We start from the raw sequence: 14,284 nt of genomic DNA, 5'->3' as shown, positions 1-14,284 counted from the left end.
TTTTAAGCCTAATCTTAAAAGTAGAGATAGTGTCTGTCTCCCGAACCCAAACTGGAAGCTGGTTCCACAGAAGAGGGGCCTGAAAACTGAAGGCTCTCCCTCCCATTCTACTTTTAAATACTCTAGGAACAACAAGTAGGCCTGCAGAGCGAGAGCGGAGCGCTCTAATAGGGTGATATGGTACTACAAGGTCATTAAGATAAGATGGGGCCTGATTATTTAAGACCTTGTATGTGAGGAGCAGGATTTTGAATTCAAATGAAGCTATAAGAAATAATCCATATCAATATGTGAAATGATTGGGCATGCAGCTGCTCTATTAACAACATGTAGGTTTGAAATTCATACTACAGATTTTTTTTTTCTAAAGGTCTGATCATTTGATGTCACAGAAGACAAAATGACTAGTTTTGCAGGTAGAGTCTGGTCTTTCACACTGGAGGGTAAAATGTATTAAAGACAGAATGTTTCCATTGTGCTAACCTGTTTAAGAAACTTTAAGTACGCCACCATTCACAAAAGTATACAATGTTCTCAAGCCCCAACTTCTAAATGATATCAATTTAGTTGAACTAGGTGCCCCTGCAATGGCTTCCAATTAATTTCAAAATTTTAATGATATTAATCACTTTTAAAGCATGAACTGGCCAGACTCCAGTATGAACCTCAATCTGACTTTGAATAGTAGCCAGCAGGATGGTCTGATTTCCCAAGAAGTGATTTATGAAAATCCTTTTACCGAGAGGACTGATCAAGTGTGTTGTCATTGTAAGCCAGACAAACCTTTGCAATAATGGAAATTTGTGTTGCAAAACAATACAATTAATTATAATGGAACCTGAAAAGCCTGTTTTAGACATGAGTAAAAAACAAATTCCTCACTGTGGTTGCTTGCTCTTCTTCTCTTTAAAGAGAGCCCACAGTTTCTAATCTTACTACCACAAGTTCGCACCGTGTCAGCCATCTCCTCCCCTTCGGTGTGCTCTCCATAGCGACTATACGTCTCCATGTCAGAGAGAGCACTCTCCAGTGCATCCTCTTCATAGTCAGTGTGGTAGTCAGATTCTTCTGATGCAAGGAAAGAGTGGGGGACAGGAAGCACACTGTGGGTGAATAAACTGGAATATTTGGAGTGTAGAATGGTGACAAATACACGTGGGTGTGCAGGTGCATAAGTCAGAACATTAGAAATGTCATGCAGGGTGGACTTTGATGACAAATGCATTATAAATAGAGAGAACAGGAATAAAAACAAGTTTGAAGCTATTTGAGAAATCTACAACTGTTCTTATGCTTAAAAAATTATTGTCTTTGAATACGCTTCCAAACTGTGTGCAAAGCATGCCGGCTGCAAGAAACACTATAATGGAGTTGTCCTGATCTAGATTGCTGTGTGTTGGAAATTACAGCAAAGTATAATGGAAACTAACTGCATGAAAAAAAAATCTGCTGCAGACTTTTGTGCAATTTCAGCTTTTCAGTGAAGCACATCTGGTTTTGCCTTTTTTTTTTTTTTAAGCTCGGCTAGTCCCAAAACCTTGGTTATGTTTTTAAGTCTTGATCTGCATTTTGTGCATCCACACAAATAAATAGTATCAAATGTATCACAGAAGGAGAAGCATTGCATCCCCTGGTTGTTGTACTCTCCAGTAGCATCTGAAAATAGAAATGCATTCATTAACTGTGTGGGATGCCTATTGTTTAAAAGAATGAGAACAGAAGCCATTTAGTCTTAAACATTACGGTCTCAGATCTGCAATCATAAAAGTGGCTCCATCCTGTTTTCAGCAATTGTTCTGTTGCCTTTGTTGTTTGTTATCAGGGAGGGGGAGGTTGCCAGTGTGAGTCCTGCTGTTTTACCCTTCATCCTTGTGTTGTTTCTCAATCTGGGAGTAAATAACTCATCTGTCTCCATCGTTCTCGTCATCTCTTGGTTAGGAGGCATTTTGTCTTTCTGTGACATTGCTTGGAACAAATCTGGTACACAAAAATCTATTTTTGTGTACGTTAAGAGCAAACAATTTCATCCTTTTTATTTTTATTGTTATTACTTTATCAGCAAAAGGGGCTGAAGGCCTGAGGTTCAGCTAAAAATACTCTATTATCTATATATTATATTATATTGTTTTTAAGGGATTTGTAATATGAGCAATTATAAATTCATTTTTTGTCAATACAGTAGATTTCAGGCATGTGAGACTTGAATGTGGCTACTTACTAATATTTCAGTAATTCCACAGTAGGTTTTTCCCTCCATTGTTATTACTGAGTTACACTCATCAGCCTTAAATTTACAGCATTTAATATTTTGCTTATTAATTAAATGTCCAACTTGATTATTTTTGGCACAGAAGACACTACTGCAATTTTCTTCAGCATATATACGTCCAAACAGGAACTGAACTACTGTGAAAATGTCGTTAAATGTCTGGGGCTTTTTAAAGCTCTGACTTGTGTAAAGCTCTGCAGTAATAAATATTGCGTGTACTTTGAACTTAGAGCAGCATGACTACCTGGTATACCAATAAGTGGTACAAATTACTTGTTATCGAAGGCCGGAGGCCAGTACGAGGTTGCAGACCCAAAAGCAGACTCAATGCGAAATTGGTTCTTAACAAGACTTTATTTAAACAGACTGAACGAGATATGTATGTATATACAGAAGGTGGAGAGAGGAGCGGAGCGGGATCTCTGAAGGAGAGCTCTGAAACAGAGGAAAGGGCAGTTAATATCAGAATGGTGATGCAGAGAACTATAGGTGAGTAAAGATATGGCGGATGTTTCCCTACCTGCAAAAAAAGAGGTGAGAAGCTTCGTGGAGAGTATCAGAGTGAGTGTCCAGGCTGGATTGAGGAGCGAGTGAGTGTGTTGAAGATCAGACCTTGAATTCCAAGGGAGTCCAGCACAGTGTTGGTCAAGTTACTTGAAAAAAGTAATCAGTAACTAATTACTGATTACTTCCCCCAAAAAGTAATCCTGTTACTTTACTGATTACTTATTTTCAAAAGTAATTAATTACTTAGTTACTTTTTAAAAACACGATTTACAACCTGTATAGGTGATAAAGCGATAGATCTTTCAGCCCAATTCCACTTTTTCTGCATAATCCATCATACAAAATGTAATCAAATGGAAAAGTCTCTTTTTAAAACTTTTATAGTTTTATTAATTTTAATCTTTTAACTTTATGCATCAAGCAAAAATTTTATTATATGCAACATTCTCTAACTGGAAGAAATTTGTTTAATATTTAAACCTATTTTCTGCACATTCCAGCACATAAAATATTTTACACTCAGTCTTTCAAATAGATGCAAGTAAAACACAGCAGAAAATAAATAACATCAAAGACTCAGCCGTCCTTTTGCTCTATTTTCACCTGTAAAGCAGGAGTTGGGTAGGCGGAGGTTTACCCTGGTGCAGGTGTGCCGCGGCGGTCAGTGGAAGGATACGGCAGTTTCTCTGTGAATTTCCCATTACGTCGTAGCGCACTCGGTGCTTACTTGGAAGTTTAGGGGTTTTTTTCGCTGTAAAAAGATGTTTTCTTCCCACGCACAATGCTAATGGACGCTAATGTTTTTGTCACTTTTTATGGAATCAAACTTAAAGTAAGGCCACACTTTAATATTAGATATTAAGATATTAATAATATCTCATGGTTAAATGCAGAGAGGTCTATTAACACATATTGAGTGAAAAAAGGTGACTAAAGAAGAAACACTGAGTGCATCATGGGAATCCCCCAGCAGCCTAGACCTATTGCAGGATAACTAAGAGAGTATTCAGGGTCACCTGCTCCAACCCTAACTATATGCTTTATCAAAAAGTACAATTTTAAGCCTACTCTGTTAGGGGCCTGGATCGTTGACCCAGTGGTTTTGTGTTTTTGGTTTTTTGATTTGGTTTATTATATTTTTAGCTTTCTTTGTCTATTGGGTTATAGGGTTATTCTGAGTTTGGGTTCTCTGTGTGGTTTATGTTACAGTTTTAGTCTTTTGGCTTCTGTCTGTGTTCCTTAGTTGCTGTCTCCCCTGTCTGCTGTATCCCCTTGTCAAGTTCGCATCTGCTTCCTGTTTTACTTTGAAGTCTGTGTCTCAGGCTACTGTGTCGGTTTATGCATTCCCTCTCTCATTAGCCCTGATTTGCCCCAGCAGTGTTTTCCCTTCTGTCTCTCATTCACTAATTGCTCCCTCTGTGTATTTAAGCCCTGTGTTTAAAAAAGGCCTTTCAGGTGTTTTTAGGACATCCTGATAATAACGAATTATAGTAGTCCAGCCTAGAAGTAATAAACACATTAACTCGTTTTTCAGCATCATGCAGATTCTTCAGTGTTACTGAAAACCAAAGTAATGCCATCCCGAGTAAGCATGTAATTAGATTTTCAGGGCCGAGTACAATAAACTCTATCTGCATGTGTGTTATCTTGGTTTATGGATAGATAAATGTGGGTGTCATCTGCATATCAGTGAAAATGTATTCTATGCCTTCTAATGATGCTGCCTAAGGGAAGCATGCATAATATAAACAGAATTGGTCGTAGCACTGAACCCTGTGGAACTCCATAATTAACCTTAGTGTGTGACTCCCCATTTACATGAACAAATTGGAGTCTGTTAGAAAGATATTACACAGTACATTTAATACCTACAGCATGCTCTAATTGCTGTAATGAAATATTATAGATAACAGCACCAAACTCTGCACTGAGGTCTAGCAGGACACTCACAGAAATGAGTCCACTGTCAGAGGCCATAAGAAGATCATTTGTGGCCTTCACTAAAGCTGTTTCTGTACTCCGATGAGCTCTGAAACCTGACTGAAACTCTTGAAATAAACCACTCCTCTGCAGGTGATCCATTAGCTGTTTTACAATTACTCTTTTAAGAATTTTTGGGATAAAAAGGAAGGTTGGAGATTGGCCTACAATTAGCTAATACACCTAGAGATCGCTTTTTAATAATGTTTTAGCTACTGCCACCTGTGGAAATTAACTTATAAATCACTGAAATGATTTCCAAAAATATCCTTATTTTTATTGATAGAATTAAAAACATTGCTGCACAGCATGGTGTGTCTTTACTCCTAATCAATCCATCACCTTAACTTTCTCAGCAAGGGGGTTAAGGCGTTTCCATAGCAGCCACCAGCCCGAGAGTGAGTCGCCGTAATTAGTGAGATTGGTTTCATCCCGGCTGCCCACATCAATAGCTATTGCCACTTTGGCCCCCATGGAGCGCGCAACATCAGCTGGGAGAATCAGGGGAAGAAGACATCAAGACAAACAGCATACAGTACTGGTAAAATTAAAAATATATTGCTATAAGCAAACAGCTGAGCAACTACATCAAAGTACGGCTACTTTTAATACTTAATAAGGGAAGGTACAAACTGAATGTAACAAACCAGGCAGGTTGTTGATATAGCCTCCATCCATCAGCAGGTGTCCATCTTTTGGGTGACACAGACGAAGGTGAAATCCATGTTGCATGACCCAGTTTCAGGCAAGTGTTAGCTGTCACATAAGGGGCCTCAGTACAGGTTTGACCAATCCATGGACTGTAGGGTGCCCAGGGTACTGTGGCTGCAAAACAAGGCAAGATCATCACTCTGAGCACAGCCTGATCTTGAGGTCAATTCGCTGTGATGTTGACTGCGGAGGAACACTGTGATGTGTAACACAATCACCTCTGAATGATCCAGACCAGCAAACTGCTTAAAGTTCTGCTCTCTTCCTCACACCCCTCCTCTCTTTCACAACAGCCATTCTTCTTCTGTATCCCCAAGAGTCAGTACAAGCCATTCACAGCTTGTCTAACCATTGAACCCCTTGGCAGAACTATTATTCAACAACATAATGATGTGAAGTTATTACATCAAAAAATGCTTGCTCTAAGAAGACTGTTGCCTGATAACACACCTGATAATTGCTGTCATGTACTGAACAAGAGCTCAGTTAAAGGGGGAGGGGGGGTGTGCATGTGTGTGTGTGTGTAATACTTATACTAGTAATATTAATAAGTCCATGACTTCATGTAATCAAGTTGACCTCACTGCATTAAGTGAATCAAAACTGTAGGTTCCTGTTATTATATTCATCATTGTACAGATAAATGAGTCCCAAATGATTAAAATATTTTTTTGAGAATTATTTTAAACAAAAATACCAACTCGGTTCTTGAATGAGAGCATGTTTTTCTACTTTATACATGAAATACATGTCATGAGCACTATACCAAACATCAATTTGCTCTCAAAAATCGCCTCAGTTCTCTGAGGGACAGATTACACAAGCGGACTGCACCATTTTAAAAACTCCTTTGACGTTACGGTCCATGATTATGTCATTGTCCAACATAATCCTTTCAGATTTATCAGCTGCACATTCATTGAACAAATCTCCTGGTCAATCACATCCCTAATGCGTTATGTCACAAAGAAAAGGCTGATGATGTTTGACTATCAGAGTCTCAGACTAGCCCATCTGCCACCATCTCTGTTTTTTTTATTCCATGTTCTTTAATATAGCAAAACGTTTAAGCAAGTATTATTATTGAGTGGCAGGAGGATCCCACAGTCACCCCCTCCCACCCCATTCTCCCGACTGATGCTTGATGTCACATTGCCTGTAAGAGCTTTCGTTTCTCTAAAAAAAAAAGGCTCAGCACTGCATGAATTACAGTCTATCAGTGCTTTAAAGGTTTCTTTTAAAAAGCTCATTGTTTTGAGGTTCTTCTCCACATGGACCGCTTTCCTGCATGGTTCAGAAATGACTTGGAGAAAAACAGAAACCAGAAAGCTTCCAGTACCAAACTTGCCAATTTCACACAGAACTGGTTTTATTAAACTGCAGAATCTTTGTTAACTAAGTTATTTACCCTGTTTTTTTAAATTTGCTGGCAGAGGTCACAAATTATTATTTAATTTATTAATAAAAACTAATGACAGTGTGAACATGCCTTGATTTTTAAACTAACTAGATAGTACTGGTAAGTCCCTGTGAATGCAAAGCACTGGATTTAGGTTAAAAATATTTTGGGGTGTTTTTGCATCGCAGGTACAGCAGTAAAATATCAGACTAATTAACTAATGAATTATCAATAAATTAGTAATAAAATGAGGTTCATGCACTGTACATTGTGGACAAGAGATATTTTATTTTGTATTCTTATGGTCACAGTTATAATCAGAACTATCATTGATCAATCATTTAGCATTGTCGAATCAGTTGACAGAATAATCTTTGAATTATATCTATGTTAATCCGCGCAAATATTAATGTATACAGATTATCATCACTTTAATCAGTCTATTGTTGTTCTGTATCATTCTTTCTATCTGCTTAAGCTGTTGCACATCCTTGTATCCACTCGAACTTGTGGGTCCAGCAGGGCCTTGGTCCATCCACTTGCACATATTCAGGCGCATTACAACATGCACATAGTTATGTAAAACACACACGTTCACACACACACTTATTAAGGACAGGGAGGTCGTCTCAGGACAGTCTCTCTGATAGATACACTATCACAAAACTGCACAACATAATACACACTTGTTTGTCTCTAAAGTAGCAGTTGATGTCTATATAAGGAGAACTTTTTGAGTGTGGGGAACTGTTAAAAACAAATGTTGGATTTGAAAGTGTAGCTCTAACAGCTCCTAGTAATACACCTCTCTCTTCTCCTGGGAACCAGTGAACACCTCACCTCCCCTACAGTAGGGTCCTGCTCGCCTAATCCCACAATAATGATGCAGTCAGCCTGGCGGATGCACCTCTGTGTCCACGGGGTCAGTGTGTAGTCAGTCTGGTAAAGAACTATGCGATGGATGTCTTCTTGTTGGCCCAGCCAGCTGGACAGACGGTACTCATGAACACTAAAGAGGAAAGGAGTCCATTAATGACAGGCAGCATTGCTTTGCTGGCAGCATCCAAGACATCCATTTTCCTCTTGTGCCAATAGAGCAAATTTTAGCAGAATTTAATGAGCGTGAAAGACAAAGCACAAAGAAAATAAAAACCAACAGAAAGCAGTAAGACACTGAAAAATACTCATTTTATTTGAGGTTTGAATAAGAGAAGATTGAACCAGCAAAATTGCATAAAATGTTTGAATATGGCACAAAACATACCTGTCAAGTGCAGCAGCTCCAAGACGCTGTTTGATAATACCACTTGTCAGTAGAAGAGTAGGACCTTTATGTGAGAGATGATAGATTACACCCATGAATGTCTACTTCAAGGAGGTGTTACGTCCAGGTTACAGACAGCTGAAAGTGATTTGATTGTTCAGGTGCATCTCAGATCTTTTAAAGTCAAACATCCACCACATTGTGAAGCATTGGTGAAAGGATTTTATGTGATACATTATAATAAAGCAAGGAAAGGTACTACACTGAAAACACTCATTTAAACCTTCTAACTGTTTGTAATCTCTAAAGTCCTCCTCCTTATATGGTCAATCCCTAAAGCCCTTAATGCTCATTAAAGTGAAAATCTAATTCCTTAATTTGGTGTTAATTTGTCTGTACTGTCTTATTTAACCAAAATCAAATGAGCATCTGTCCTGAAGGCTCAGTTCCAGTTCAAATTAGGGTGCAAACAGGAATCCATAATACTTAAGGAGAGAGTATTTCCGTCATGGATAGGGCTGCCACAAACGATTATTTTGATAGTCGACTAGTCACCGATTATTTATGCGATTAGTCGACTAATCAGATCATCATCCACTGGACGTAAAACTACAGCTTATTGCACCAGCAGCATCTACTCTTATATAACTATCATTAGCTTACAGCTTTAAGCTTTTAAGGTGCTAACTAAAAATAAAGACAAGATGATAGTTTATTAAATTTTAATGAAATTTGCAGATTGTTTCGGTGAAGTTTAATAAACTCCTTGCTATCTAAAATATAACAGGACAACGGAGTATATTTTCCAGCATCTCACACTTCTGATAATCAGCTGTCTGCTTGACGTTTATTCAGCTGTGTAAAAACTATCCGGTTGTTCAGTCTGACGTCACTAGCCGTGTCTGGGTCTAAACTCCGCTGCAGGTCCATATATCAAACGATCACTATGGCATTACTGAGAGTTGAAAAACTGTCTAAAGTCTTTCATCTTTAATAAAATGATCAGCGTTCTGCTCTACCAGGTGTAACAATTGAGTTTAGCATCCAGGCATCCATGAAAACGGAATTTATGACATTTAACGGAGTTAGAAGTTAGCAGGGAGTTAGCTCGCTAGCTTCTATCTAAATACAATATAGCATGTCCTGACTGCGGGGTTTTGGAAACAAATTCAAACGTACAGCTCTGCTATCACTTCCAGCATAAATGAAGACAGAAAACTAAACAGCAGTGACGTTTGTAGGGTTACTGAAGTTGGGCTAGCTGGTATATAATGATTTGCTACGTGACCGCTAGCGACATAGCTATGTTAGCATAATATAAACAAGCTAACTTTTTTTCCACTCGATAAAAGTTAACGTGAGTTTTCTCGGTGGTCAGAAACAAATGTAATCGCATGGCAGGATGCTGTAAAAGGACCAAACTTCAGCCAGGAGAACAACTGAGATAATCCATCCACAATACGAGGTTAGTCATTCATATACTGCTGCATGGGCTGGGCTGTAGTTACATCCTAAGGTTTTAAAAACTGAGCTTAAATAAATGATTAGTGGTAATAAAAGCCGAGGGAGGTCAACAGGGATCACTGACTGTTTTAGGAGCTTTTTGAGATTAAATAGAAGAAAATACATAACATTAAACATGTTAACAACACAAAAGCCATATTAAACGCAGACTACTTTAGGCCCGGAAGTAGGATTCGTCGCGTCATCACTGAACAACCGGATAACTTTAATCTCAGACAAACTGATTTACTCAGGAACAAATAAAATACAAAAAAAAAAGCCAAACAATAACATTTTTAATTTATCTAAGTGACTCATATATTTAACCTGAGTAGCGAAAGACGGCGGTGGGTTTGAAAACAATTTGCCGGGAGTCCGGTGTTCTCACCGCGCTAGTGACCTAGCCCCCGGCTAGCTATCGAGCTAGTGGGTAACAGACGTCTCCGAAAACGTCGGAGCGCTTTTGAAAATATGTGGTGTCCTGATAAACTGATCCGATATTTGAGGTTTACACAGCTACATTCTCGCCTGAAAATATGTTAAACGTTTATTTTGTGACCCAGAAAGAATAATAAGAGTAATATTAAAACTAACTAGCTGCCGCCATTGTTGGAAACTAAGCTGGGCCGCGCTATGAATTCTGGGACACAGCTGCTTCTTCTTCTTCTTCTTCTTCGGGGTTTAACGGCAGCTGGCATCCTTGTACATGCAGTGCTGCCATCTTCTGTTTCAGTCCGTTATTACACTCTTAAATCCTGCTACTTATTCCTGCGTCTTTTGGGATCTTACAAAGCTTCAAACGACGCGTCGACTATTAAATCAGTCGTCGACGATTTTGATAGTCGACGTAATCGTGACTAGTCGACAAATCGTGCCAGCCCTAGTCATGGAAGACAGACAGCACATCTAATCCTGTCTCCATGCCTTGATAAGAAGTTTTGGAAAATGATAACAGAGTAGAGCTCTTATGTTTAACTCTCATGCCCTCCTCTTCTTTTTAGTCAGAATTTTGAAATCCGACGTCATCCATACTCTGTTGATGCATTTTACAGCTTTTCGACACCTTCGTGGACAAAAATGCACACATATAAAATCTGCCATAAAATCCTTATACAACAATTTTTTCTGCTTTTTTTTTTTATAAACACACACACACACACACACACACGCACAGACTGCTCAGAGACACACTTTCATCCACATCCACCCCACCCTCTGAAGTGTGGATGGAGTGCCCCCCATAGCCAGCAGTCAACCTCTGCCCAGACCACCAGCCAATCCCGAGACCAGGTAGGATGTACGATGGGGGGGTGGGCGGTGCTCATCGACGCCTCCTCCCACAACACCTCCAGTGTCTAAGGTGCATGTAAGGTCAACGCACCAAAGACCAGCACCCATCATTTCTACCGAAAAGGGTAGTCCAGCTGTTCCACTCAGGCTTCTTGGTTAAAAAAAAAAGAGAATCAAAGTAATCATGTGTGTATGTGTGTGTGTGTGTGTGTGTGTGTAAAGGCATGGGTCTGCGTGGCATTGTTGCAGTCTCTCATCCTCATTTTTCCAACCATGTTTCATGACATCACATACAGAGGGTTTATAGTGTACAACATACATATTACAGTGGCACATCATATATGACTAAATGCATTTTACTTTAAGATTTTCAAGAAAAGCTCACTTACAAGTACGTAATTCAAGTTAATTAATTTTGAGTCTTGCTAGTCCACAGACCTACTGATGCAGTAAGTGTGTGTGTGTGTGTGGGGGGGGGGGGCTAAGAATAACCTCTACCCTTCTACCCTTCATCTAAAACTGACGTCAACACGGCCATACTAAATTTGTCTCACAATCTTACTGCCACTATCACAGAAGCTCCAATGACAGCTTTTCTCCTCCAGGTAACAGTAACCATAGCATCCATTAACCCAGGTATTATTAGAAGCATTGTGACAGGAACCAGTCACGCCAGCCAACAGGGAGGTGGGTGAGTGAAACCAAGTGACTTTGCTTTACACAGGTTGAAAATACCATTTTAGAGTTTAATATGAGAAAAACTTAGCTGTCCTGTTAAAATATTTAGAAGATACTTTGGAATCAGATTTGATCAATATCATCATGTTTGTATAGAAATTGGCCATAAACTCATTCTGAATATTTTCCATTTAATTGCATTTATCTCTTTATTATATTGTTTTGATTTTATACTCTTTTTAATTTTCAGACCCAACACTTTTGAGTATTACACGTTAAAATGTTTTACAACAAAGTAAACGCAGTTGAGTTATTCATGTTCTTTAGGCTTTGTTACTAAGCACAATCAATAGGAAATGCATGCTACATACACCATGTTACCATAAATATTCACTCAACCATCTGAATAATTAAGCTCAGGTGTTCCAATCACTTCCATGGACACAAATGTATAAAAATTAAACACCTATCCATGCAAACTGCTTCTACAAACATCTGTGAAAGAATGGGTATCTCTCAGGAGCTCATTGAATTCCAGCATGTTACAGTGATAGGATGCCACTTATGTTAGTTCAGTCATGAAATTTCCTCACTACCAAATATTGCACAGACAAATATTAGTGTTATTATACAAAGTGGAAGTGACTGGGAAGAACAGCAACTCGAACTGCCACGAAAACCACAAAACAGGGTCAGTGGATGTTGAGGTGTATAGTATGCAGAGGTTGCCAAATTTCTGCAAAGTCAGTTGCTACAGGCCTTCAAATTTCATGTGGCCTTCAGATTATCTCAAGAACAGTGCATAGCAAACTTCATGCAATGAGTTTCCAAGGCCGAGCAACTGCATCTAAGCATTACATCACCAAGCACGATGTAACGGATTGCCAACACTGGACTGTAGAGCAGTGGAGGGATGGAGGGAAGGGGGATTATAGCGAGGGATTGTTTTTCAGGAGTTGGACTCGGCCTTAATTCCAGTGAAAGGAACTCTTAATGCTTCAGCATGCTGAAGCATTTTGGACATTTTGCCCTCCACTGCCTGTATAGTGAAATACTTCATGCTCCCAACTTTGTGGCAATAGTTTGGGGATTGCCACTTCCTGTTCAAGCATGAAAGCTCACAAAGTAAGGTCACAAACACATGGATGAGCGAGTTTGGTGTGAAAGAACTTGAGTGGCTTACACAGAGTCCTGACCTCAACCTGACAGAACACCTAATTAGAGGAGAGACTGTGAGCCAGGTCACCTTACAAATCTGCTTCTGGAAGAATGTCCAAAAATTCCCATAAACACACTCCTAGACCTTGTGGAAAGCCTTCCCAGACAATTTGAAGCTGTTATAGATGCAAAGTGTGTACTGACATTTTAATAAACACTATGGATTCAGATTGGGATGTCACTCAACTTCCTGCATGTGAACACTATATTTTGCCAATGCAGTGTATAAACTCAACTGATAGGTTAATTTGTGTCAAAATAAAAACAAGTGTTCAAAGCGCTAAAATTGCAAGGATTAAAAATATAATTGGATAATTTCAGCAAGCTGTGTGTGTTGCATGCAAAAATTCAAACATAGCTCAAAACTGAATAAAACGTTATATATAAAAGCAAAAAACAAGAAACTCGAAGGGAGGTATTTTACTTGCAAAATTGGATCCAGTCAAATGGATCACAACACATGCAAAAACATCTAGTTATTAAGCAGGAAAACAACCCTAGACATACAAGGAATCTAGAGGGTTAGAGAATGAATGGCTTTACTGTCCATCTCAGTCACCTGATCCTATCCTAACGGAACTGCATACCACCTGCTAAAGACTAGACTGAAAACAGAGACCCCACAGCAACAAGAGCTGAAGGTGGCTGGGAGAAGATAATGGGGAAGGATAAAAAGGATCTGGTGGCATTAATGACTCAAAGACTTTAGGCACTCATTAACTGCAAATGACATTCTAAAACATCTACATAGATCTTGCTTTATTGATGTAAAACTAGACATACTGACCCTCTGGTGTGGCACATTTATGTAGCGTCAACCGCTTTAGCCATCTCCACATTATGTGTTTCAATATATTCAGGTTAATGTAAACGATCCTAATACTTAAAGGACTGGTAAATGAATTGATATACTGGATAACTCAACAGGGAATGAATATCTAATTTCCTTTTAATCAGATTAAAGGCCACTAAACAAAATGAGAAATGATTTAACTACTGTAGTGCGCACACCCACACTCCTCTGGCAGCCTGGCAAATGAATTTAGTGCATGCTTTTGACTAAATGCACTTGGAATTGTCCCAAAAAGAGCCCGAGACAAAGAGCATGAAGAAGATATAATTATCTGGATTGTTTTTTATGCATATTCTATTTCAGCTGCCTTTTGGCTACATTTTTTGTTCTTTTTCCCCCCTTTGTTTAAATATATCCCAAGATGTACTGGTCTTAGTCTGTATTTACTGAAAGTAGAAAGTAGAACATACAGGAAATCCAGTCTCGTCAGCCATATGCAGTATACTGACAGCTAATAGGCAGTTCCATTTGTGATATTAACATTGTAATTTTTTTTTATATCTAACCTTTTAACAGGTTCTTATATGAAAACAAACAGCTAGTGTTGTTTGACACAACATGGATATTAATAGTCTTCCATCAACTCTTCCCCAGCTGTCTTCCCTCTGGCTG

At 38.9% G+C, this 14,284-nt stretch overlaps 1 protein-coding gene across 1 annotated transcript; it reads right to left on the bottom strand.

The window, feature by feature from the left end:
* Positions 1 to 486: 486 nt before the first annotated feature.
* LOC146665916 (patatin-like phospholipase domain-containing protein 7) lies at positions 487 to 10,501 on the bottom strand. The gene is made up of 6 exons (XM_085411239.1): positions 10,022 to 10,501; positions 8,131 to 8,194; positions 7,707 to 7,875; positions 5,404 to 5,581; positions 5,099 to 5,247; positions 487 to 1,068 (listed from the first exon to the last, which is right to left on the bottom strand). The coding sequence occupies exons 4-6, from the start codon at positions 5,486 to 5,488 to the stop codon at positions 907 to 909; spliced, it is 396 nt and encodes a 131-aa protein (XP_085267365.1). The 5' UTR covers positions 5,489 to 5,581; positions 7,707 to 7,875; positions 8,131 to 8,194; positions 10,022 to 10,501; the 3' UTR covers positions 487 to 906.
* Positions 10,502 to 14,284: the final 3,783 nt, after the last annotated feature.

Source organism: Rhamphochromis longiceps, linkage group LG7 (assembly GCF_057381845.1).
Source record: "Rhamphochromis longiceps isolate RC_006_pf linkage group LG7, R_longiceps_female_GT1.1, whole genome shotgun sequence".
Taxonomy (NCBI): Eukaryota; Metazoa; Chordata; class Actinopteri; order Cichliformes; family Cichlidae; genus Rhamphochromis; species Rhamphochromis longiceps.
Note: the sequence above shows the minus strand (reverse complement) of the source record. Positions and strands in the feature narration are given on the sequence as shown.

Excerpts from the sequence above, each read along its gene's own strand:
- LOC146665916 (XM_085411239.1), bottom strand. The coding sequence starts at position 5,488 with ATGCAACATGGATTTCACCTTCGTCTGTGTCACCCAAAAGATGGACAC. Across the intron at positions 5,248-5,403 it reads CTATATCAACAACCTGCCTG|CTGATGTTGCGCGCTCCATG; the intron begins GTTTGTTACATT and ends TGATTCTCCCAG. Across the intron at positions 1,069-5,098 it reads CCCTTGCTGAGAAAGTTAAG|AAGAATCTGACTACCACACT; the intron begins GTGATGGATTGA and ends TCCTTGCATCAG.